Below are 27,652 nucleotides of genomic sequence, written 5' to 3'. Positions count from 1 at the left end.
CCCCATTGTCAGTCAGCTTTTGTTTAAATCGAATAAATACCATCTGCTTTTGCACAGGGAATGTGGATGTGATTAAGAAGTGCCTTTGCTCCTCATGTAAATATGTTCTTGCAATTCACTTGCCTGATTTGAAGGATTTTTTGTTGCCCACCTAAAGCAAAACACACACAGACACACACAAAATAATTCCAGCTGAAACACAAAATCATTTTATCTACATTTTTGCTGCCCCCCCCCCCCCCCCTTGACTTTATGTCATTTCAAATTTCATCACTGAAGGTACATTATTTTCCTTACAAAACAAAATCTAAACTTAACAAGATTACTCTTGTCCTAGCTAGTCCTGTATCCTGGTTTTACCTGTCCTAGCTGGCGTTTAGCTCGTGCTAGCCTATAGGTGGTAGGTGACCCCAGGGCTGGGTGGGGGTGTTCATGTTGCCCGGGACAGGGGGCATACTTTTCTGGTTCCGTCGAGTCTGATCGTGTTTAAAAGCCACAACACACCATGTGCGACTACTTTTTATGTCAAAAAGAGTACCAGAAGGAGGACATCTACTTATCATGTTCATCATCACTCGATGTTTTGAATATTTTCTGTTTTTATACAAGCATTAAGTCTATTGAAAGTGACACAAAAACCCAGCTAAAACCGCACTCAATACAACCTGAAATGTCTGGGGTTTTTTTTTCAGACCACCGACAGTCAAAGTATAAACTGAATCTGACCTAACAGGCAGAAATGCACTGAGGCCATAGCCTCTCTCTTGTTGTGGGCTTTTTCCTCTTTACGCAGAAGCTTCTGAGTTCATTTTGTTACAAGGTAAATCCTGTAAAATGAAGTTAATACATTCTTACATAACGCCAGAAAAGCTGCGTGAACATCTGTAGTTTGTAGGCAAAAACAACAACAGCAATAACAACTTCAAAACAAATAAAGGCAGCACGAGCTCTATCCTGCACTTGTAATCAACCTCTGGGGCTGCTATAGATGGAAATTCAACCATATTAAAATCAGAGCATAACATCAAGCTGCAGCTGTGTTTTTAGATCTGCAGTAATCGCCCCTGTTACAATCACGTTGTTTTGATACTCACGCTGTGTGAAATGGAAACAGGCCGCGGCCATTTACTAGCTCTAATTAAAGCCACTGCAATGAACTTTCTTTTTGTTTATTTTTTTTATTCATTTATTTATTTCTTTTTTGCCCCTCTGGCCAAAAACAGCAGTGTTTACCAGAACGAAGAGTGAATTTCTCACAAGCATCACTGCCGCTCGCGTCTCAGAGATCTTGATCTGCCGGGATGCCTGGCTGCAGCATCGGCATTTGTTTTGGAAACCAGTGAAAGATGGATGAGCTGCCATGTCACATGGTTTTTTTTTTTTCACAGGAACATTTGAGAAGTGGTCCGTAGAAACTGCTGAGAAAAAGACACTTTAAAAAAAAAAAAAAAACTTGGCGAGTGATTACCGCTGTCTCTCTCAGGCTAACTTCAACCAATCACTTCGATGAAGCGACGTAGAAACTGAGGCAAAAAACCCCATCTTCCCTATCGAGAAAATCCTTCAGTGTTCTCTTCTCTTTTTTCACAGTGGAAATAGAGGCGAGGTCATTTATCTTATTTCTGAGATGACGAACTAATATGACAGCAATGTAACGTCCAGCGTTGTTGCTAGTAAATGCGTTTTATGGAGCATAAGAGCACGAGTAACACCTGAGTTTCTGTTGTTCCGTTATCACCACCATCAATTGTGTTAAATGGCAAATCTGCTCAGGAGGTCAAGGCACCATTAAATTGACAAGGGTACAGTCAGCAAGTTCAAGTAGCTGATTAATAAATGATATTTCATGGCAAACGGTTCAAAGCAGGTAAGTGATAGATCTGCGTGCCATGTATTGTATTCATTAACCTGCATGTAAGATTGTGAATCCCGCTGAGATAGAATTGCATATTTCGAGATTGTGTGAGAGAGAGAGAGAGAGAGAGAGAAAGAAAGAAAGAAATTATATATGTGATGAAAAGGAGCAGAGAGATACAAAGAAAAAATACAATTTAAAGAGCATGTAACAATAAATAAGAACTGCATTATATAAAAGAAATGAAACCTGGAAAATGATAAGTGAAACACCAACTTCTACCGGAACAGAGTTAAAGCGTGACACTTCACCACTTGATTGTTGTGAGCTGGATGAATGTCTCACTTCGAAATTTGTAAATTTGTAAATGTCTTTATTTCATCATGTTTCCTCGGCAGCAGTGAGGGGATACAGATGCCGTGGTTCTCCTCCTGCCCACTGACTGCGTCCCTCACTGGGCTTCCACCACCACCCGGTATATGTAGATGTCACACACAGAGGGACCGGACCAAGTTTTTAAACCCTATTTTACGTCTTTTTTTATTGTCCTTAAATGAACAGAACGTGTTCCCCTTTTGCCTGAAAGTGAAAAACAACTTGGTCGGAGCCGGATCAGAGCATTTGTCAGCTTCAGGGTCAGCAGGCCAGTTTGAGGAGCATTTGAGTACATTGTGAAGTTTTGAAGTTTTGTTTCAGTTTGTGTACGTATCTTCCTGCTTGACACTCCTTCCCACATGAGCTTCTGTTTGTATCTTGTCCCAAACTGATTAAAAATGAAGAAGTTTGAATTCGGGTGTTTGAAGCGCGTCCAGACATTCAGCTGCTGGGAGTTGTAGCTGACACCCAGGAAAGTTTGAACATGAATGGTTTTTGTTTAAACCTTTTTATAACGTTGTCAGTTACAGATGAAGGGAAATAAAAAAAAACAAACTCATCAGGGAAGCAGGACACAAGCGGGGAAAGAAAGTACAAAATACAAAAAGTTGGTGAAGCTTCCCAAACTGGCAAAGTGGAAATAAAGGATTTTGCAACAAAGAACTTCACGTTATAGATACATGCACTGTGCTGACTAAGCAATATGAAGTCTGTTATTCAATTCAACGGTGTCAGTCGGGTCAAAGAGGAGCTTTCAGCAAAGCAGTAGAGTATCAATAATCAATTACTTCAATTAAAAGCAGCACTTCTTACAAATCCTGGCTTCTTCATATCTATAAATCCAGTAAGCGGTGTGTCCCATACGTGAGACGGTGTTGACAAATGAATATTCATAATGGTGAGAATTACCACAATTAGCGTTAGCTTTCATCGGGGTTAAATCACTCCACTCGTGAAGCTCCTTAAAGCCTCTCAACACTTCATTCACATAGAGGATGAGCCACTATAAAATCCCACTGTGGCGACGGAACATCGAAGGGGATGGAGATGCATTGATTGCAGTTGTGTTGGCCAAGTCTGACCCGTTGATCCTCATTTTGGTCAACTGATTTTCTTCCTGGGCAGCACGGTGGTGCAGCGGTCAGCACTGTGGCCTCACAGCAAGAAGGTTCTGGGTTCGAGTCCCGGTTCGGGCACAGGATCTTTCTGTGTGAGTCTCCATGTTCTCCCCGTGTCTGCGTGGGTTCTCTCCGAGTACTCCGGCTTCCTCCCACAGTCCAAAAACATGCAATTGGGGACTAGGCTGATTGATACTCGAAATTGACCGTAGGTATGAATGTGAGAGTGAATGGTTGTTCGTCTCTCTATGTTGGCCCTGCCATGGACTGGCGACCTGTCCAGGGTGAACCCCGCCTCTCGCCCGTTGACGCTGGGATAGGCTCCAGCCCCCCTGCGACCCTTAATGTGTAGGAATAAGCGGAAGATGACGATGGATGGATGGATAGATTTTCTTCCTATCCAAAAAAATATAATTAGCACCATAAACTAATTTAGTTAAAAAAAAAGGTTGAAAAGGAAAATGGTACAGGGCTTCCTTCACATTTCCACATATTTTTTGTGTAGTTTATGAATAATAATAATAATAATAATAACAATAATAAAATTATTCCAATTCATTTAATCATCAGTGAAAGCAGTGGCTACATTGCTAGCATTTAGCTTTAGCTGCTTCTGATTAACATTTACCATGTGGTTGTTTGGAAACACATTTGTTGGGAATGCCAAGTTTTGTCTTACTCACAGCGAACCACACTGACGCTGCTACTAATTAAATGTGACAAAGACAGAAAAAGTGTTTTCCCCAAAATGTTTATTTTTTTTCTTCAATGACCTGAAGTTGTCCAACCATCTGCCGTGCCTTTTTCTTTTTCTTTTGTTGATTGGCAATCAAGGCAATTTGGTTTCCATAATAACATGCTGGAGTTTCAGGACTCTAAATTTGGAAATGCAATCTTTGTGTCATCATCCCATACAATCAACTATGCATTTCAAACAGAGAACAAAAAAAGACAGCGTGAGATGACAACCGCCCACTTGAGCCTGTAAGTTGTCAGACTTCGTGCTGCACCCGAGAACAAACAGAACACGCTTTAAACTGTTAACCTGTAGTCCTGAATTACGAGTCATAGTTTCACCTGTTCCAGTGCACATGCCCCACTAGCCTGCACGCTAAAACTCTGGCTCAGGTCTTGATTTCTGCATTCAGAGAAATGACGTGTGTTTCCTGGTCGTAGTTTTGTTGTATTACCAGCGTCTCTCAGCTGCTGATGCGCTGCCAGTCACACCAGACTGAACAGGAGGGTTTACTTTGCGTAGCTGACGCCGCTGAATTTAGCACTGGAGGAGCAAAGCTGAACGAGTCGTGCTGCTCTACGTCACGCTGCTCTACGTCACGCTGTCAGACGCTTTCTCACCGTGAGTTTCTGTCATTGCTGATTATTTTGTCTCAATGAGACAACACACTTGTCGACAACATGCAACTCAACTGGCGACCTTCTCACACAATGACTGGGATCATTAGGCTGTGGGGCGATATATATATATATATATATATATATATATATATATATATATATATATATATATATATATACACACATACACATATATATATATATACATATATATACATATATATATATATATATATATATATATATATATACACATACACACATACATATATACATACATATATACACACATATATACATGTGTATATATATGTATACATACACATACATACATACACACACACATATATATACATACATACACACATATACATATATACACACACACATATACATACACACACACACACACACATATATATATACACACATATACATATATATATATATATATATATATATATATATATATATATATACATATATATATGTATATGTATATAATATGAAATGCAGTGTGGTGCTGACATTCATGGCATCATTCCTGGATAATGAGGTGATGCCTTAGACCTTCATTCCTCCTAGTGATCAATGTGGGGAAACTCCTCTGGCTGCACAAAGAAGTCTGAATCTAGAGCATATGAGAAAACAACCCTCCTTCTAACTTAATGAACTACCTGAGTGGTGACTGGGCGATCTCTCTCTCTCTCTCTCTCTCTCTCTCTCTCTCTCTCTCTCTCTCTCTCTCTCTCTCTATCTATCTATCTATCTATCTATCTATCTATCTATCTATCTATCTATCTATCTATCTATCCTGGCTGTGCTGGCATGCCAGCCTACTCATCAGGAGCAGTTCGAGGCTTATTGTGTTGCTCAAGGACACGTCTTGGCTCAGGCCAGTAACTAATAAGTTGCTAGGTGACCACTCCACCTCCTGAGCCCTGCCACCCATAGTACGTGCATGTCACTGGATATTAGCCCTGTGATTGACTGGTGATCTGTCCATGGTACCCAGCATCTCTGGTGTGTGGGACATGTTATAGCTAAGAGATGGATCAACATATTGAGGTAGTATCACTAGTTTTAAGTCTTCTTCACCACAGTGTGATGGTTGTATTGTAAATTACAGTCCCAGTGAGCATTAGATTAGTGAGAATTCCAACACTGCTTCAGCTGCTCCATATATAAATCTAGATTTCATCTGCTTTCTCCAAAAATGTCAAACTTGCCCACAAAACAAGAGTGTACAAACCAGTGGAAAGTGTCACCATGGCTACATTCACTAATTTTATTCTGTCTGCAGGTATGAAGCTACCAAGCTGCAGCAAACTAGCCCTCAGTGTGTCAATGAACGTGCTACCCTGTCAGTTGTAACCGTGCCCTTCTTCGTGTGCCGTGTTATTTTTAGAAGTATTAGCAGCTGATTATGCAGTTGTGCTCCCTCCTGGCCACTAACAAGGTGCAGGGGCAGCAGATGAGGCTGGCCTGGCCGACTCTAAATTGTTGGCAGTGCAGAATAGCACACAGTGTTCAGGATGTACACAGCGCTGCATCTGACGGCTGAAGCATCTGCTCAGTACACAGATGGGTGAATTTCTGTGCATAAACACATATGCATCTAAGCCGGCATATCCAAAACATGAGCTGTAGACTCATTCACTCAGTCATTTCGAGAAAGAGTCAATGAAACGTTCACTTGCAAAAGAAAGACCGCTAACTTTAGTTCTCTAATTAAAAGGTATAATTAAATATGAATATTAAACGACAGCATGACTGGGCTAAACAGTATCATCTCACCAGATCAGAATCTAGTAAAATCACATTAACGTGTTAAGAGTCTAAAATTTAAACAATGGCTGGGGACGAAGCAGCGTGGGGGTGTACATTGGCTGGATAAATGACTTTGATAATCAGTTGTTGCACTAATCCAATATAGTTGTTTTTTTCCCAACAATCTGTCCAAGAAAGAAGCGTCGACTGACTCGATGCCATTAAACAGAGTGAAAATCTGTTGTGCTGACAAATTCCTTCTTCTTCAAATCCGTTCTGTTTGGTCCACAGTTACACTCTTTCTATTATTTCCCCCAATTACATTAAACATGTAATTAATGAAGTATCACTGAACAGGGATGAAAGCATTAAAAGGAAACATTGCTCATTTTTATTTTGGTTGTAAATGCAAATGTTCTTCTTGCTCCTAATCCTAAATCACAGGCCACTGTGGACTCGATGAAACCCTTTTTTCATTAACATTTGAGTAGATGTTTAGAATCGCCTTCAATCTCTTTAGCGTGCCGAGCAGGATTCTCAGAGGAAAAAAACCCAAAAACATACACCAAACCACCTTCCCACTCGTCCACGCCACCGACTTGTAGTTATGATGTCTGGACTGACGAGGGCAGCGGTGCACCATGGATGCGCTGTGTCTACCTGTTTTCGAAGTAGAAGAAGTACATTTATTTAGTTTAAAGAGATACAATAATAAAAAACTAACAATGCTAATCCTAAAGTGGTCATGCTCATGCTACTACTACCACTAGTGGCAGCCCTTGTCCTCTAGCAGTGCTCGTCCAGCGAAGGCTTTCTGAGAGGCCAGAGAAACAAAAACTGCTGAGAAGTTGGTAAAATGCCTTTTGTCACTGTACACGGAAGGCGAGGGCATCGGTTAAGGTGACAATTCGTTGCTTGAAAATGTATGAAATGCAAAATCAGTTGAGTTCTGTTTATCTTTAGTCATTAAAAAAAACTTAGTTGAGTTTAGGAAAAAAAAAAAAAAGCATTTGTGTATAAGCTATGAAACAGCGCTGTAGATGGAACACCTACCTCCTGCTGCAAAGCCCATTGTATGTGGGAGAATTTACTGTACAGTAGGAAGGTTGCAGTTTTTTAAAATGTCTTTTTTTTTTCCAATTACAAGGCCAGGTATTTTCTTTGATCAACACACACAGTGGTGCTCACCAAACCTTACAGGGAGGACATGAGCGTGAAGAGCAACAGGAGTGTGAAATAGACGATTCTTGAAGGACATCGTTTGGAAAAAAAAATGAAACAAAAAACCCCACAACAGACAGTCAACAGCTACAAAATGTGACAAAATATAATCTGGCATGAGATGTCAAACACGACTATTTTTCACGACAAAATGTATTTGTCAGACAGTGACATTTCAGGGCAGACGTATTTGGAGAACTACGTAAGAAGACATTCTGTCCCAGAATACATCTGAGGGATTTTGATTCAAAGCCTCTAAAGGTGGCGGTAGGTGGGATTAAGAGGCTGAACCTGTCAGTTCACTGTTGCTATCAAAGGAGACAAAGTGAAGTCAGCTCATGACTTTATTACTTGAAATTTAAGCTCTGATCACACTCCTTCCTGTTGTCAGCTGGGAAAATAAATATATAAGAACATTAGGATTTGTGTTCTTTCATGGCTAATGCTCATGATCTTATATTTCTGAACCCACCCTCAGAGGAAAGTCTGACAAAAACAAACAAAGTCTTTAAGACAAATGCTGTGCATTCTCACCATGCAGCGCCACCATCTGGTTACAAACCATAGAGCATTTCACCGTAACTGAGGTCGGACTTGATGGGTGGTTGTTGTTTTTTTGGAGGGGGGGGGGGGGGGGATGTTAAAGGGACTGGAAAAAGTTGGCAACTGTTGTTAAGAAAAGACTTGTTTGACTGTTGTTGCTCTGCTGTCATGCACCTGAGCGATGATTGGCGCTGAACTTGTAACATTTCATGTGGACTGGTCAACAGGTGCTAATGCTAATGTTCGCTATGTAGCTATAAAGTGAACTGCATGATTGGTTAGAGAAGATAGTGTCTTTGCTTATATATATATATATATATATATATATATATATATATATATATATATATATATACACTGAGTTTATTCACATGTTGACAGAGCTGACTTCATGCACAGATAAAATTTAAGCACGATATTGCAACTAACAAGTACTGACCCAGATCCCATTGCATGGCTTCTTCTGGACTTTGAAACTGCTGAAACATGAGATATTTTGGCGATCCATACACTGGTCAAATACACTTACCTGGAAATACTTTTAAATTGAATGTATTTGTATATATTTTTATATACAATTCAATCAATGTAATGTTTGTATTTTCCATTAAATCTGCAAATAATGTTTTTAAGGGGCTCTGTTGTCGGAATTGTATCAGACTTTTTTTTTTTTAAAGTGTACTTTTTATGCCGTGGAAATTAGCCTGAGTATTTGGGATGGTAATTTTGACTGTTGGCCAATACACACCCTGTAGCACGACTGTGGCAGTGCTGAAGTGTCCATGAGGTCTTCAAGTATTCACTGTTGAAACGTCTGCTGGTTCGTAACTTTCTCCCTCTAAAGCGCTGTTTCACTCTCTGATATCAGGTTTTGTACGGCCTTATTTATGATTAATCCATTATCTTTAACAGAGGAAATAAAATGCAACATCATTAACAGAAGCCTGTAATTTGTTCATATTACATTTTCAGAGTACGTTCCCTAATTCGACTCATCACACAGATCAGTATTTAAAAGGTGCTCTGTTCCAGTTTACTCCGATTTTCTCTGTTTTCTTCAGCTGGAGTGAAAACAAAATGTTGTGTTGTTCTTCTGTTCTCCTGGGTGGGCGGAGTCAAGGTGTAATGACATTAAACTGGAAAAACAGGATATCCGCCACATGCCGGTTATTCCCCCTTAACTGGCGTCACAGATCAGGACAGCCAGAGGACAAGTGTGGCGTGGAGATAGTGACGGCTCGTCCCCTCCTCGATGGACGGAGGTCTTGCCAAGCCGGACCATAGCTCTGACATTTCTGCTTGCCAAGGACTTTAGAGAAACAGGAAGGGAGGAGATTATTTTGCAGTGTTTGTCCTTCACCATCAGTTTCAAGTGCATTTAAACGGAATGCGATCCTCCCACTTACGTCCGTTGGCGAGATCATACAAGCCCACGTACAAATTGCGCCCTTCGATTACACCCCTTCCTTTCATTGCCATGCCAAACCTGGAGAGAATAAGTGAGCATTCCCAGAAATTTCTACTTAATAATTAAACTAGACGTCACAAAGATTAATGTCCCTGTGTGGAATTTGAGAGCAATAGCTCAAATTACTGCTACATGCCAATAACGCTTGATGATTCTATTTAAAGGTAATGTTAAATCATTTCACGCTATCAGACTGAAATTAGGATTCAGATGACAGTGAGTAGAACTCCATCATCTCTGGAGGATGATATTAAATCTTGATTTGCTGGCCTGACAGGAGAAGGTGACAGACGGGGAGAGAGGGAGAAAGAGAGGGATGGAGAGATGGAGACGGACAGAGAGAGAGAGAGAGAGGTAATCGCTCAGTCTCATTAGTAATTTTTCAGATCAAATTTGTTGAAAGTGTTGACAACTCTGACATGTCTTCCTTTAATCAAACCTGTAATGAACTTCCTGGAAGCAAATATTGGAACAAATGCAGGCAGCAAGCCAGTGTGGTACCCGTCCTTGCTCACTCCGGGTCGAGCCTTCAAAATTCCACCAGAGCTCTGGACCATTTGAACAGTTCAACTGGGAGAGTGAAAGAGAGCTGAGGTGGACAATCGCCTAAATACTTGCCTCTTCACTGGCAGTGTGGGAACGGGAAGGGATGTCCTGCCTTGGAGAGATCAACCAAAGAAATTGAGAAAGATTTAGGAGCTTTTTATATGATTCTTGAAAAGTGATAAGTTGAAATCATTGAGTGACGATCAATAAAATCACAGCAGCTTTAAAAAAAAATAATAAAAAAATCTCATTTTAAAATGTGAGCCGTAATTCATTTATTTTGTTTTTCTATTTTTTTTTAAATATACTAACTATATTCTTTAGATTATGATAAATAAATAAACTTGTCATTTTCTGTAAATACTTGATGGTAAGGGTGGGGGGGGGGCATCCCAACTTTTTATGTAAAAATCAATAATTATAATACTTAAAATAGTCAAAAGTGAACAATTTAAAATACCAGAGAGCAGGACATTTGACATTTTGGAGTTAGTATATAAGTAAACAAACAAGTCCAATAAAAATGACATAACAACTGAATGTTTTAAATGTACAAAGTTGCACGGGTCTTTTTTTTTTATAAGTATTTGAAAATACTCAACAATGAAATTTAAATCAAACAGTAAGAATAAGTAATAATAATTAATATCAGCAAAAGCTAGACTTAAAATCAGACCTTTTTTTTTTTAGTTTGTTTTTTTTTCCAAACTTTTTTTTTTTTTTTTTACTGAAACACCTGAGGGAAGCAAATCAAAAGAGAACCCAGAAAAAATAACCACTGAAGTTTAGAAAAAAAAGAGAGAGAGAGAGAGAGAGAGATAGAGAGAGAGAGAGAGATCACCAAATAAATCAAGACAAGCTCATACAGGGGTCACTCGCTTCATCTGTATGTACAGCACATTCACTCCACAACTGTGGTGAAAAGAACAGCGATGGAAATGACACGTCGCTTAGAGCCTTTAACGTCAGGATTGGCAGCCGTGGATTCACATGTAATGGCAGAAGAACAGAAACAGGGAAACTCATTTGGCGTTGGCTAGCAAACGGCGCTTTCCTTACGCTCCCTTACTCTTGTACCGCAGTCACACAGCTGACGGTGCTCCATTTGTTACTTTGATTTGAAAAAGGCTGAGAGGACTGAGAGAGCATTTTCCTGTTCCAAAACAAAACCCCAAAACTCAGGCAAACCTGTGGAAACATAAGCTTACCTTTTTTTCTTTTTTTTTTTTAAATGGTCCCTAGATGCACAACACACAAAACCACTTTCCTGACGCCTCCTGACTTAAAAAAAAAAAAAAAAAAAATGCATTCAAGCTCGTTTCAGCGAGAAACATGACATCAACATTGGAGGTGGATTTAAGAATCACATATCATGTATGTCTGTACATTAATTCATTACAGTTCAGTCTTTATAGTAAAACTTTACTATCTGCCAAATCTCACCAATATCACATGACTAGAAAAGAGGGAAGTATAATGCAAAGAAACCTTTGGTCAAAGAGTGGACTCACAAAGGAAAATCAAATATGCAATGACAAGATTTAAGGAAATCATTCATTACTGGAGATTAATGAAACAAAATCAAAGAGCAAAACTCAAGTGGTTTTCTATATGTTTCTCTTTCTAACAATATGGCCCATAGTTCAAACCTCCTCCCATACATTTGGGTCTGCAAGTTATACTGGTTTCCTCACAGAGGAAAGAAGGAAAGAAAAAGGTGCTCTTTTCATGAAAGTCATGTTCATCTTGATTGTCCACAAAAAAAAAACAAAAAAAACAAAAAAAAACCCAACAAAAAAAAAAGACTAAATGCCAGTGGGATGTAACTCTCCTGGCAAAAGGATATACAATCACAGCGTAAAACGACAAGATCCTTTACTGGAAAGGAATTGAGAGTCCAAAACACGCTCCTGAAAAGATTCTGGACCTGCATTTGAATTGGTGTTTGCAATATTTGAGTGACTGCGTGCACATGAGCTGCGCACCCGTGTCAGTTAACGGTCTCAGATGTTGGGCGGTGCTAAAGCCTTATTCAGAGGCCGTCTTATCCTGTGTCGCTTCGCCCTGCAGGCAGCTCTTGCGGACGATGGGCAACGGGTGGGCTTCGGTGTTGAAGACCCAGTCCTCCAGCGGGAGCAGGTCATCATCAGAGAAGAGCAGGTACAGGTACCTGAGAGAAGACGAAATGGTGATTTGCATGAATGTCACTCTTTTAATCCCGTATCTTCACGCTGACTACATTTAGATCCACCCAAAAGAAGGGCTTGACTTTTTGGGGAAAAACACTCCTTCACCTTCTTCTTGGCAAGAATTTGAAAAAAACAACAACATTATTACTGTAATATACAGCGAAGCTACAGTATACCTGGCAGCTTGTTAGCATAGCTGTCTCCCCAAAGGTCACAGAATTCACTTCGAACAAACTCTAAAGCTCTGTGCTCAAAATGCAGTCGGTATATTGCTTAATTAATATGTCCAAAAGTGGGACGTGAACTTGTAGTGAGAATATTTCATGACCAGACACACAAACGTCCTCTTCAGAGAGATATGAGAGCTCAAAGAAGTCATTGCTCTTGGCCAAGAAGTCGTCTCACCCAAAACACTTTCTTCTTCTGTTCCTTTGTTCCATCCTTTTGTGAATTTAGCAAATGATACTGCGTGTGTGTATATAAAACATGTTCAATAGTGAGACGTGAAAATAAAAAAAAAATCAAACTCCCAGAGCGATGAACAATTCCTTTATTCTGTTATAGTTCTCCTTCTGCAACAATTGCACTTGGTTAGCTTTTGATTTAATATTCTTAGGTTTCGCAGTGCGCTGACACAGAAGTCTTGGTAATTGGTCTAAAATGTAGCTCTGGAAATGCTCTGAGCTCCCGTCTCTGTACACGAATATTTGACTAAAATTTAGATTCTAATTGTGTGAGAAAACTATGTGATTTTTCTGTCGTGACCTTTATCTTTGGCTGAATTTTTAAAGTTGTGTTAAAATAAAGTTAGTTTGGTATGAAGTCTCATGACTGCCAAGGTGCACTCGCCATGTTCCCAATCATCCAAACTGTCTGACATCAGTTCTGATCTCATGTGATTTCTGCAGGTCTGCAGAAGTCTGGTTCCACAGTCATTCTTCATTCATAGTTCGTGTCCTTCCACTGATAATTTTCTTGATTGTTGTTCTTCATAACTTCACAACATGCGAGAATTTTTCCATTCAAGCATAGCTAAGAATTTAATGCGCATCAGTGAAGGTGTAACTCTACGAGTGATGGATTCAGGTGTGTGTGAAGTTGCCTGGGAACCGCTGACCTAAATGTTCAACAACATGGCAGCCTGATAGTTTGCACTCGTGATCCGAGAATAAACAGAGGCAAGACTGAGCGATTGACTAAACATCTATTTGATATCACTGCTTCCTTTTCAAGCGAAATGCTGAAAATCACATTCAAAGTGTTATGAAATCACTGAGGAAGACTCCATCCTGAGTATGAAGGAAGTAGATTGTCTCATTCACAGCATGAACATGTATCCCCAGCGTTCAACACTGGACCACGCTGTTCAAGATTTAGCTCCTCCAGACTAAACGTGTCATCTGCACTCATTCTCTCATATCAATGAAGATGCCAAGACAGAGTCAGACTTACTTGAGTGTTTCTGAGAGGAAAAAGCTCTGCTGCATGTTGTCGTGGCTGGCTGTCATGGTGTAAACGTCTCGGATCCCGGAGAAGCCAGACTCCACTCTGCAGTGCTGCTCGAGAGCCTGACAGGACACAGCGGACATGAAATATTTACATGTATTTACAAGTTTACTTTGGATCATTTACTTGCAATTTACTGTATAAAGTGAATGAATAATTTTTCACTCATTCATCTCTCTACGTACCACTTAATGCACTCTCACACAGAGAGGGCTTTTCACTCGTGAGGGAGCTAAATGTTTTATTAACTGCATCCTAGGCTGGTCTTTCTGTCACACGGTGACTCAACAACAGAGTGCATACAGAGTTAAAGGCAGTAAATGATGGAACATGTCAAGCCCTTCAGCTGGCTACGCAACTGAAGCCCAAGCAAAGCTAAATCTGACAAGGGCTAATGGAGAGTGGCTGAGCTAGCCAAGCGGATTAGCACATTATTACCCCTGCTACAAAGGGCTGGCTTATACGTGCTAATTAACAAAGACCCTGACGTGTTAATGCTCGATGTTCATGAAGAGAAACGTTGTGCACTGCGTTCAACCTTTGTGCCCGATAATTAAAGGCCCGTCAAACTCGTCAGCCTGATCCGTGTGCACTAAATTAATGCAGAATCTATCATAGCAACCCTGTATGTTTTACTGCAGCTAATATCCTGTCTATTTTCTTATTAATAATGGTGCACCTTACACAACCTTCACCTCCGCCTGGTGGAATTGCTTGATCTACACACTGATGCATGGAGTCATTAAATATATAGGAAGCTGGGAGAGAGTAACTGTGGGTGTTGAAGGGGTTTAACAGAACAGGTGAGTATAATTTATAAATTTAAAGTCCAAGCAAAGGTGGAAAATGAAGAGGATTTGGCACTGCCTTACCTGCTTTTTTCAGGATGTTTCCTTTAAAAAAATGTAGGTCGTATATTTGAATCGATTTCTACTGTTATGTCTAGTCTGCATACTTTTAAAGGAGAGTATACTGGCTGAGGCTGTACACTACAGTAAAATTTATTCACTCTGAAAAGTGTTTAGTTAGCTCAGTTTAACCTGCCAGATTTTTTGATGGCTCATTTAATATTTAATTCATTCCAGATAAAAAGGAATGTTGTTTTACAACTCCAGCAAAAACAGACAGAAAATAGTTCTACTAGCAGAGTGGGCAATGTGACGATGCAGACTAATGGGGTGGGGGGTAGGGGGGCATTTGAAGAAATCCCACAGTAAGACAACATGTTGAAGAAGAAGACATCCTCCTTATCTTTCTCATTTATCATCCAGTGTGAATGGTGGGAATGTGGCAGTGGGAATGGCTAATTGGCAGGAACAGTGTATCATACTCAAACATATTTTCAATTCGTACATTATTACCTGCAACGACACTCTGATTTATAGCTGTGTGCCACCCTGCAGTGTCACTGCTGGACTCCTGGTTGGTAGCGGGGGGTTAATGCTACTGCGTATGATGCTACGCTGCAGACCAGCCAGTTATTGCAGTCTGCGTCACTGCAATGTGCAGTTCCGTTTGATCCACAGGGCCTGTTTGACCTGTTCCAGCTTCAACGTGACCATTCTAGACAATCCACAGGATTCCAAAAAGGAGCACTCCACTTATGAAGTGGGCTCCACACCATTTGGAGGGCTGCAGCACAGCCTGAACATGGCCCGCTTGTGCCCTAGTGATGCGTAGGGAGCAGGTCCCCTCCACGGAGCCTGCCATGATGCATCAACAGACTCGAAAGAACAATAAAACCAAACACTTCACCACTTTTTTTTAGTTTAAAATCAGTTGCTCAAGCCTTTTCTTTTGTCCTTTTAAAGGTCTTACTTGTAATAACTTATTGAAACTAAACAACTCAGGAGACCATTTGTTGCTGAGTGCTTTCACAACATCAACTTGCATCACTTACACCAGGGATCAACTGATCATGCTGAAGCTGGCTGATTTTTCATGGTTACACAAATAAAGACCTGCGAGAGGCTGCATAATGAGGTTAGTAAGAGCAGGGTCTCACCTCCACAGCCTCCCAGCCCCAATCTCTGTACTTGGGGTCATGAGTCAGTCTCCACATGTACATGTAGCTCTCGATGACCTCTGGACGGAGGATGTAATATCTGTCACTCAGTCTGGTCGCCGTGGCTTCGGCTCCGCCATCGAATCTGAACGCCTCAGGTCCCAGTTTGGTGGCTGATGACGGCAGAAATAAAACAGAGCATGAACACAAAATCATTGGTACCCACAAGAGAAATAAATATGCAAACAGGCTCAGGTGTTTGCTGGAATTTTAAGGTTAAGGATTCACACACTCTCCGGTCTTTTAATTTCCCTTTGCTATTAAGTACATTTGAGTATGTTTTAGTAAAAAAACGTGTTTTCTCATTTGCCGCTTACACTGTTTTTATTTAACTAGAACTACAACATAATAAATCGAAGTGTAATACCCATCCTTAACTTGCCACATCATCCAAAGCAGATTTTTATTCCCTAATTGTTTGAGCTTCTCTCCAAAAATCTATCAGATGACCAAAGCATCTGTGGAGTCATTACGTACTCAAGTTAAATTCTTCCGGATGGCCTGCTTGGAACTGAATGCTTCTCTCGATTATCAATGCTTGTGATCGGAATGCTAAAGAGAGTGAATCATTGCTAACTCACAGCACAGGATCAGATAGATGGCACACCTCTGTCAAATACAGTTTACGAGTTAGTCTGGATTAATATGGACAGCAATCTGTCATGCCAAAATTAGTTTTGTCTATGTGTCTTGTCTACTAAAATTGTTGTAAGTTGAGGTATCAAGAAACGAAAGCTATTGAGGCCATAAATTGCCTTTTGGGGATATCAAGGTGGGTGCGAGGCTGTAACGCCCATTTTTAGAAACTGACCTCTCGTCAAAGCGTCACTCTGACTGTGCTAAGTAATACTGAAAATTCCTACAACTTTAATGCCTTCGTTTTTTCATACATCTCTGAGGTAAAATAGCACTAAGAGTCGATTACCATCCCCAATAACCTTTTTTCTTCCCTTCTTTCTGCTTCACTTGTGAAATCCCCATTTTCTCAAACCAGTCTGCTGTGAAGATGGCAGCTAGAGCAGCCACAGTGGCAAAAATCTTTGTACTATCAGTATTTAAGACACAGCTAAATAACAGGCACTTATTGCACATGCAAGAGCAAATCTTTCTTCCTCCCTCTCCTGCAGGCGGCTAATCCAAGAGCTGCCAAGCACCATCCAGTCCCTTTAATGAGTGAAGAGAAACCTGGTGGATGACTATGAAAGGGAGAGCCAGAGAGAAGCCTTTTGGGGCTGCAGATCAAAAGTACTCCAAGCATATCAAGGAACCCATTATGTGATGAGTCACATTAGCTTACAGGGGGAAGCGAAGGCGAAGGAACACTTGAGGATGAAGCCTTCCAGCCCACCCAAGAATGGAGGGGGCAAAAAAAAAAGAGAAGCCCGAAGTAGGCAGACGAGATTATTGTCAGGACCAAGACAGACGCCATTGACCAGATCAAACGAGTCCTCCTAAATACACGGGCAAACTTGTTCCTATCTTTCACACTCCCTGTCAGTCGTGTATTCCAGTTTTTAAGTAAAACCATATCAGCTCCTCTGCTCGTCCTCATTTAAAGTTTGGAACCACGGAAAACTATCTGTGTTGCCTCAAGTATATATATTCTTTATCATCCCTTCCTTCTTTGTGTCTTTGCTCTGAGTTATAACAAAAGTGTGATTATCAGTGTCAAACACTTCTATGTTTGCTGTGAGAGAGTCAGCGAGCCTTTTAATTAGGTCTGCCGTATCTCTGCTGAGGTGAAGCCAACAAAAACGACTTTCCTTTTGGGTCAGAGCAAAATTAAAATGCCTCAGGCTGTTTTTAATTTACAATATCACTCTCTCACCTAGACTCTTAATTTTCCCACTTTGAATGCCACTGTGACCTCTTAGAAAAAGACTGCATATCCAGCAATAGCCAGCATGTGTGAAAAATACAGAATCAATATGATCTGAAGAGTATAAATACCTCTGGATGATTGCAACCCAAGAGCAAGAAGAGAATAAACAGGTATTGAACAAGTATTTAAACAATTACACTCATATATAAGGCTCAAATATATCTTGGGAAGTGGCAGCAACATTGTTGTAAAATAACCCTGTAAATACTTTTGAGGGATTTTTTTGGAAATTGACAATATTTTAATTAAGAAAATAGAATCTGGTTTTTCTTCATGTTCTTCACACAGCTCATGATGCATTTGTATTCGCGCAAAATGCACAAATAAGCACCTTTACACTTCCAATTTGCAGCTGCTTGTACTTCTTTACATTTCTATCAATAATCTTAATCAATAAGTTGTGTTAGCTGAACCCTCTCAAAATAAGCTACAGCGGTAGAGCCGGTCCTAGTCCGCTTTACGACGTTTGTTGCAGTTGCACAGCAACTCCACAGACTTGTTGCAGGATAATGAAGATGAGGATGAGGAACAAGATGATGAGTGAAGAGAGTTCGGTAATGACAACCAGGACTGAGTGAGAACCACATCCCTGTACTGAACTCCATTCAGAAAACAAGCATTTTAACAAATCTCCACTGAAATTTTGTCAATTTTGTATCATATTTGAATGACCTCACAGGCTACTGTAGATTTCCCTGAGGGGAGCTTGGGTGAGGGGCTGTGACCTCCAATTTAACTGCTAAATGCCATTAGATCCTCACTGCTGGTCCTGAAAAGACTGAGATAAATCACACTAACACTCGGGCTGAGCAGGTGCAGACAGGCTGTGCTATATTGCTTTGTAAATTAGTAAATTTTTCATGTTTGATTTAAAAGTCAGGGGCAGGAGAAGTCATCCATCCACCTCAGTTCTATCCTGCGTGACACCGAGCCTCATGAACCTCATTAAGCATTCTCTGGACACACTCTGCACCGTCCACAGTACCACACTAAGCTTCTACCGGCTCACCTGAGCGTGTGTAGCTCTCGTGGCATGTATGTGTGATCTCAGCAGCCAGGTCAAGGTAGTGCTGTCTCTTCTCTGGGGCGCCGTCGTCAGCGCCGATACCGATCATACCCCCAGAGAAGCACGCCAGGTGGCCCATTTTGTGATCCAGGATCCCTCCCCTCCACTCAGCCATGTAGGTGAGGCCTCCAGGTGACTTCTGGACCAGGTTGGTTTCAATGGCCTGCAGCAACACATAGTTTAGTATATTCATTTCTGACAAAATGTAGCGTGTCTCCTGAGTGGAAGTACCGTACCATCACATGTAACCTGAAACAGGTCAAGTGGGAACCTCTCGCTCTACAGTATGTCAGTATGCCAATAAAAGTTTAGAATGAGAAGGATGCACTATGGCGTATCTCACACGCATGTAGCTGGAAGCCATCATTCGTTTATTTCACGTGAGAACTGCATGCACACAGAGTTAACATTAGTTTAAATCCAGGTGAATTCAGTCTTAGTCTTCTCTTTACGCAGTCAGACTCAGTTAAACGTATGACTGTGTATCTGTAGTGCAGTTCCCATGAATACAGTTTGCAAAAGCAGCAAATCCAGTGAGTCTAATTTCTGTGTTTGCTTTTGGTTGCAGCGAGTTAAAAGTTTCTGGGGTGATAAATGTCAAACGTGAGTTTATTTGTAAAGTTTTCGGAGGCTCAGCCTACTTGCAGACACGGTAGGATCAAGAGTCATCCTTCTTAGAACACGACGAAAAGACGAATGGGAGGATTTCTTTATCAACTAAGGACACCTCAGATTTGACAAACCCCCCCCCCCGAATATATTGGTACATCTTGTTCTGACTTCTCATTTTCTCTCCTTTAAACACTCTATTTCTCTTTCATCTTTCCCTTATCCGTTCTGCCTGGCTTGCTGCTTATTTAGCATTTGAATGCAGGTTTTGTGATAATAAGCAACAAAATCCCACAAAGTGCCGATAATTCTGAGTGTCAACTCACTCTAGAATCTCAGGTCCAATCATTCATTCATCGCTCAGGCTTAGCTCAGGAAGAGAAGGGGAGGAAACAGGAAATCTTCATATGAATGTGTGGAAAAGGACAATTTAATTTCAAAGTATTCCTCGGACTAGACCGATGTTCAAATGACAAACCTTTATGTTAAAACAAACCTCTTTCGTAACTATGTGACAAGGCGCTCTACATAGAAAAAATACAAGTCATGGATGAAATATGCAGAGAATAAAATCCTAAAGGGTAACGTAGCGCATTGCAGTGGTGGAAACATAAACATGTGGGTGCTGTTGCTGAAGTGTTTTTACAAAGACACAATTAAATCCATTTTTAAAAGTTTTTATTGATTTCCAGACTGAGACTTCCTGGGGCAGAAACATACACATTCTTTCTGTCAGCTCTGTAAAGCTGTGCATTCTCACGCTTCTGTTGTATAAATCTCATTGCACATGCAGAAACCTACCCTTTCCTCACCCACGTAGCCACAAATGGAAGTTAACCCAAGTCGGCTAAGCAATCAGTTCAGTTACTTCTGAGCTCTGCGTCGAGTTTATGACTCCTGCTAAGGGTTGATGAAGGTGGAATATGCGCCAACAGAAGATAAGATGTTGTGTGAAAGCTTATAATAACACCATCTGAGGAGAAAGATTTTTTTTTTCTAGAGGGCTGATGCTGCTAATTAGCTGTTGTTAGCGGTAATCATGGCATAGTAGAGCTGAAAAATGTTCTCTCATTCAACGCTGTGTTTTAATTAGGAGCCTACTTTTGTTTGAATGCCAGACATAATGAGTTCTGCTGTGCCCTCACCTTCCATCTCTGTACAAATATACAGTATATAACTTCGTGTGATAGTCCTTGGCCATTTAAATACCAAGACACAGGGGAAAAGGAGAATCTGTAATTAGTAGTTCTGCCTCTGGCTTGACCCTCTGACGAGAACTGAGGAAAGCTCAATGGCAATCCTCGCTTTTGTCTGATATTGTAATTGTAGCCGGAGGGAATGTGCCTCTCTCTGACATTATCTGCATCCAACTTATTGATATGCATGTGTACAGTGTTCAGCTGGTTCATGTACACAGTCATTTTCCTGCACATAGTGGGAGTGTTTACTTACAGTGTATGAATACAGTCGCCATCTAATCACAAGCTCTAATCCCATTAGATAACAGCAGGAACCTGTCCTGTTTGATATCATCCTACAGCCTGCATTTCCCTCTACACTGAGAACATCTGTAACAAGTACACTGTTTTTTACTGATTAAGGTGGTTTGAATAAAAACATTCATCACAGCTCTGAGTGAGCATTCACTGAATTTCAATAGGATGCTCTATACATTTATGTACAAAAGCGCAGGATTTGAGTGATGAAAGAATACATTTCTGCACTTATTTATTGAAATATAACCCTTGTCAGACACATGAAGCATGTTACATAAATTCAATAGCAATTTTACAGTCTTGTCTAACATCTGAAGAAGCACCTGAGTCCCGTATGAAAAGTCTGATCTGTGCAGCGTGCATTTAGTGTGTACTCTCACACAGCAAGAATTTAACATCGTGGAATTAAACACGCGCAACGATTTCAAGCATGCCTTGGCTGTATGAGTTTACCTAAAAAGGCAAAAAAAAACAAAAACCCCACAACAAATTCAGTCTTAGAGCAATTCCTATACCAGTTTTCCTCTACATTTACTTGCTGTTTTTTAATCATTTTTACTACATGGATGGATAAACAGCAACTCTTAACATGTCAGGAGCAAATACATCTAACTAGAGTTTTGAAAAAATGAGGCTCTGTGCTTTTAATAATGTTGTTGCATCAGAGGAAAGCATACATGGGGGATTGACTTTAAGAAGAAAAGGTTATAATGCTTTGATTAATTAAAAGGAAAAGCTGAAATAAGCTTTTACAATTCTTACATGGAGCCATGAGGTTTAGGGTTTTTTTGGGGGGGGGGGGGATTTGCTGTTGTCTGAAAACATCACCGGGTTCAACCATCTGACCTCCTGTACATGTCAAAGATGCCGCTGTTGTCACAGCAACGGAAACGTTACCTTTCATCATCAACCTCAACGGCAGAATGTTACTAGGTAGCGGACGCCCGCCGTGACTTCAGCTGGGAAAGCCTAATGAGCATTTCATACGTGGGATGCCTCTGATGTATATTTTGACCTAATTTTCATTTTTACATTTATTTAAATTCAGCACCAGCCTCACATGATCTCTCTCTCTCTCCCCTCCAGAGCTTAGTTGAGGAATAGAAAATAGGTTAATAAATAAATGAATTTAGATGAAGCAGCCTAATTTTGAAATAGCACTTACTGAGGTTCCAGCTGTTTTTACATCTTTTTACAAGATAAATAAAGATGTGACACACCAGGGTGAGTGAGCTGGTCTTTAAAATCATCTTCATACATTTTGTATGTTGACATCATCGCATCAACAAAGCTTCCGCAGTTATTTTAAGAAACAGAAGGCCATTGGCTGAGAAAACCAGCTACATGGAAGCTGGCAGGAGCTAATCGTACATATTCAACGCCTGAAAACAGATTTTAGACGTTTCATTCCTTCACTCTTTGAATATCTAGAATTATGAACTGTATACTTGATGCTTGTTATTCAGGGTACTCACTCCTTATTTTATTTGCCCTTTGTATATGTAAATCAATGTACATATCCTAATTAAAAGATTGCAATCTACCGTATCTTCTCCTGAGTAGACCCAACGCTCTCACTCTCGTTCTCTCTCTCTCTCTCTCTCTCTCTCTCTGTGTGAGCAGTGTAAAGATGATCATTTCCATACCTCTAGTGCGCTGTAGTACATCATCTTTGCGTCTTCGTCCGTCTTGTCTGACATCAGATAGGACTTTATCAGATACTCGTAGAAACTATCCCCGAGGCCACCGATTGAAACATGATCTGAGACAGAGAAGGCGGAGAAAAAGTGTTACACCATATCTGACCAGATCCTGCCTGGTTTGCTGAAACCGCTGTTTTAAGCGTTTGCGTGTCTTTACGAAACATCACAGTTTTTAATGTGAGTTTTGTCTGCATCCTGTATCTCGTCCCTGTTCGCTGACTATGGAAAAACAGTTTATTTGAATGTTTTTCTGGAACCAAAAATAGAACTCACTTCAAACTCGTGAGTGGACATTCGCCCGCTCTGAGGCCATATTCCAAGTCAGAGATGAACACGATGTTGCAAGTGGGTGTGTGCATCATGATTTGTCATCTATCCACTCTTTGCATGAACACACACCTTTGCAGACTCCCCCACAAGGTTACTGCTGTGCCGCTGTGTTTGTCCTTGACACAGATCAACGACGGAGAGCAATAAAGGTCCCTTTTTTTCTGAATAATATATACAGTTTTGCTTGACTGCACGCTCTCCCACAACAATTAGCCTCTGTAATCATCCAGATTACTACCTTGTCAGTCCCAGCCTCCTCTTATCCCCTGATTATTTTCACCTCTTTTCAGGTAAATCGGAAAGATCCAATTTCCTAAAGTAATTGAATTCATTATCATTTTAATAACCAAAAGCAATGGAAGTCATACATCCATTGCTATGAGCCTGATATTAAAAATGAAAAGAAATTGATGGATGTTTGAATGACACACATGAGCAGCAAAAACTTTTGACTTTTCAGGTGACTCGTGATTTGCCGCCGGTGAGGAAAAGTTTGAGAACTGGGATGAAATGTAACGTTTTAAAACCAGTAGGTAACACGCAGCCATGTCAGAGATGGTGGAGGAACAAAGCTCAACTAACAACACAGATTAATTTGTGGTTTTAACAGACTCTTCACCGGTAATCTTAGAGGAACTTCATGAACAGAAATACAGAACACCGCAAATGCGAATGCTGGATACGACAAGCACTCTACTTACGTTGGACCCAGTTGCCGCTCACTGGACTGAGGAAGTTAGGGTACAAGCCGTGGGGTTTTTCTATCTTGTTCAGCAGTTTTCTGATGTTCATCACCTTCAAACACAAGAATACAAATGTCATCATCAGGCTATTGCTGTGAAACTGAGACAGACACAACTTCTAGTGTATCATCTCTTCCTGGCTTGAGAGCATCTTACAGAGTGATGTTGCTTAAAAATCAAAAATCCCCTGAAAACTCCCAAACGCTGTCAAAATCAGAGGTGACATCGATTGTGTTGAGAAATGTCTCTGAATCGTACCTTCTCTGTGTAAATGGGGTTGTTGGAGAGCTCAGTCAGATGGATGAACTCCAGGTGCAGGGTCCCAAATTCAGCCAGGATGCTGCTCCCGGCTGATGCCCAGCCCCAACTCCAACTGGTGCCACTGCAGCAGAAACAATCACCAAACCAGACTAAGTATGGTGGCTGGTTACACACTCGTGAATACAAGAACCAACATTTAAATAAGTATACAGAAGTATATTTTGAAAACTAAATCCGGGAGGTGGTAAACATAAGCTGAACACACTGGAGGATTAATCGCTGGTATTTCAAGCGTAGATACAAACAAGGGCCCACAAACCAATACATTTCCTTTTCTTGCACGTGTATTCAGGGAAAAGTTGGAGTTTTGTAAGAGAGCAGATGCACAAAGAGAGAATGATTATGTATTACATACATGGTGACTTGAGCAGGCAACACAATCAGCCACCGGTTGTAGTTGCACTCCGCGTACACCTGTCCTAGAGCCTGAATTCAGTTCATTTCCAGGTAGATAAAGAGGCCCTGAGGTAAGATATTGTGGATTGTCAACAAGCTTGTTCGACAAGAATTGTTGGCCAAAGCACAACTTTTAACTCTCGCTCGGCTTTATGTGGTTCCTTGTTGACAAGACTGAGTTTATGGACTGTACGGGGTCCCAGCTCTCAAGTGTAAAAAGCACAACATATTTTTCACAGCCACTCAAGCTTCTCGGGTTTGTTCACTGGATGGACAAAAAAGCTCTCAGAAATACTGCCTTTAATGCCTTATTTTAACTGTAATTATTACTTTATCAATTCGACAGTTCCAACTTTGTATCCAATGATATTTACTCACTTCAAACTATTCTGACTCAATATCAAATCATAATTTTCATTTCAGTCTATGAGACTGTTGAGTGTAATGTTAAATCAGTAGTGAAAAAAAAACCTCCTTATATTGTGAATAATATGACATTTGTCAGCAAATGCAAAAAGAAAAAGTGAAGGTACCAACTGAAAAATAGGATCAACATGTTTCTTTTCCTTGTCACAATTCCTCACACAGCCCACTAACCCCAACATTTAAAATTATTTCAATTTTGAGCTCTTTTCATTTGTGGATTGTTCGGAATATGTGACTAAGTATGCAAAGATGGAATACAGCTGAAAAAAGACTTGTTGTAGATCTTCCATCCGTCCATAGATGGATGTGTAAATATTGAAATGTACCCCGTCCCTACACCTGCCACCCAAATACTCCTTGGTCGGAATGATGGAAGGACGCTGTCTTCCAGGTTGTTAAATATTAAAGTTAATTTTGATGTGTGCGCAGTTGATTCTAGGTGGCATATCATAAAAATTTATGACAAGATGTCTGTCAGGCAAATCAGATTTCTGTCTGCTAAAAATAAACTCATCACCGCTTTATGAAATAAGTTTTGCAGTCACGTACCATTAAGTCAATTTATTACTGCCTGTTTGATGTGTGTGCACAGTCTCATTAACCACAGCTTGAAACTTACCAACATAGCCAGGCTGTGTGTGAAATGATGGCTGTAAAACTTTGGTCAAGAAAACTATAAGCTAGCACCGCAACACCCTTCAGTTTTATTTCCTCAAGCGGATAATTTCCCTGTGGAAGGAAGACACAGACAAGACCAGACAAAATACTCAGATACAGGACGAGAAAGTCCTGCTGCTTCCAATAAATAAGTGCAGTGCCTTGATTTGGATTTCCAAAGGCGGAATTATAGTCGATAAGCTGGGAAAGAACCAGCAACACGACCGTGCTCACAACAGGGGAACTGGAAATCTGTAAAAATGACTACCTTGATGGAAACATTAGCAGATAATCATGCCATCGCAGACGTGCCACATTCTTTCCCAGTTGCTAGCTGACCTGGAGGTGGTAGTGATCGGATTGTTGTCTCTTTTAGGGAAGATTTTCTCTTTTCTCACGCTCGCCTGAGAAACAAGCCACAGCTCCAAATGTTGTCCTTAGTTTGCTGTTGATATCACTCTATAAATGTGCATATGTGGGAATATTTGAGTCAGAATGTACGACAAGAATGGATTAACATGTTCTCATAGATGCTGGGGAGTTTCAGACATCTGGCCAAGAATTGAGCTGACTTTATAAGAGGGCCAGGAGACGGAGGAAGAGAAATGGTTGGTGGCGGTTGGGGGTGGTGTGGGTGTGCGTGCCAGCACGGATCAAAGAGTTTATCACTGTGATGACTGCAGCCATTAAAAGTTGACGGGGTTGCATCATTAGAAGCTCTGGCTCAAGTCACATCTGATTCCTTCGAGAAGAATCCATCTAAGAGTCAAAGCAGAGGGGTAGCAGGTGTGTGTGTGTGTGTGTGTGTGTGTGTGTGTGAGGGTGAGAGAGAGACAGAGAGAGAGAGAGAGAGAGAGAGAGAGAGAGAGAGAGAGAGAGAGAGAGAGAGAGAGTTTGGAGAACAGGTGTGGGGAAATATTTGCATAACTGCTGTTTGGTAAACAGCAACACTGGCACTCATCCATAAATACTCACACCCCCTTTAACACACACAGATTCTCATGCTCTCCCACAGCAGTCTGAGAGAGAAGCGGGTGTAAAAACAATGACAACAAAATCATGCGCCACACATCATCACGGGGAAAAGTTCACTAAGAAAACTCGGAAAATTTTGATCTCAATATATTGTCAAATATCATTTAAAATCATTGATGATATCATCTATCCGTCATTGTCACAGGAAGATTATCAGCAAACCTTTATTTTACTCGTTTTATTGTATTTTTTCTGCGATAAGGGCTGCTGTATGAGATTAGAGAGATTATTAGAGAGATAGTTGCAGTAGCTTATTAAATGTACTCTATGTGTAATAACACTCACACTGTCAAATTAGTTCATTCACACTCAAAACAAAAAGGTTTGGTGAGTTCCACCTGAGCCCTAAGACCCATGACCCGCATTGGAACCACTTGTGAGGTCAGTCAGGTCCGCGTTGGAACTTTTTTTTATTTCTGTTGTTTCCATGACTAATACTCAAGTCGTGACAGGGCTGTAGGAGAGAGGTCAGCCTCATCTATGAGCCCCGGGGAATGTTGATTAAGACGCAAATTTTACACTGACAACTTGTAATTTCACATGAACTTGCTAACAGCAGCCAGAGGAGAAATCATCACAGATTAAAACTTGGTCTCTCAGCCCCTCAGCTCTGTCTCGGCTCTGCACGCGGTGCTGTTCCAGGCTTCAGCACATTTTTGGGCTCACCGATACTGAGATCATGCAACCTAACTTTACCATCGACAGTTATAGAAAAAAACAAACAAAACAAAACGCTACTTTTTCATATTTTTTTCAATATTTTATGGTGTAATTACGGCTAATTCTAATCTCCACTTACTTGGAATATCACAGTTACACACAATAATACACAACACTAAATACAGAGGAAGGGAACATATAATACTAAATGCTAAAGAAGTACTGCCTGATGCTCTAACATCTGGTTAGAACCACAGGAGTGTGAAGGGAGCTGCCTGTCTGCACATGTTCTGTTACAGATTCTAACGTGCTCCTC

The 27,652-nt window shown here is 40.6% G+C and overlaps 1 protein-coding gene across 3 annotated transcripts in view; it reads right to left on the bottom strand.

Moving 5' to 3' along the window:
• Positions 1–12,011: 12,011 nt before the first annotated feature.
• The window catches only part of LOC147253006 (mannosyl-oligosaccharide 1,2-alpha-mannosidase IC), a 182,832-nt gene continuing 167,191 nt past the window's right edge, over positions 12,012–27,652 (bottom strand). For 2 of the 3 annotated variants that reach the window (XM_086217979.1, XM_086217981.1), the window contains exons 6-12: positions 24,100–24,227; positions 23,800–23,893; positions 22,712–22,827; positions 18,904–19,123; positions 15,953–16,125; positions 13,894–14,009; positions 12,012–12,422 (exon numbers count right to left, since the gene is read on the bottom strand). In XM_086217979.1, coding sequence (XP_086074105.1) covers positions 12,281–12,422; positions 13,894–14,009; positions 15,953–16,125; positions 18,904–19,123; positions 22,712–22,827; positions 23,800–23,893; positions 24,100–24,227 — 989 coding nt within the window. In that variant the 3' untranslated portion in view covers positions 12,012–12,280. The remainder of the gene's footprint in view (positions 12,423–13,893; positions 14,010–15,952; positions 16,126–18,903; positions 19,124–22,711; positions 22,828–23,799; positions 23,894–24,099; positions 24,228–27,652) is intronic. The other variant, XM_086217980.1, reaches the window with a different exon arrangement.

Source organism: Aulostomus chinensis, chromosome 11, assembly GCF_037954235.1.
Source record: "Aulostomus chinensis isolate RoL2024-O1b breed Wild chromosome 11, RoL_Achi_v1.0, whole genome shotgun sequence".
NCBI lineage: Eukaryota > Metazoa > Chordata > Actinopteri > Syngnathiformes > Aulostomidae > Aulostomus > Aulostomus chinensis.
Note: the sequence above shows the minus strand (reverse complement) of the source record. Positions and strands in the feature narration are given on the sequence as shown.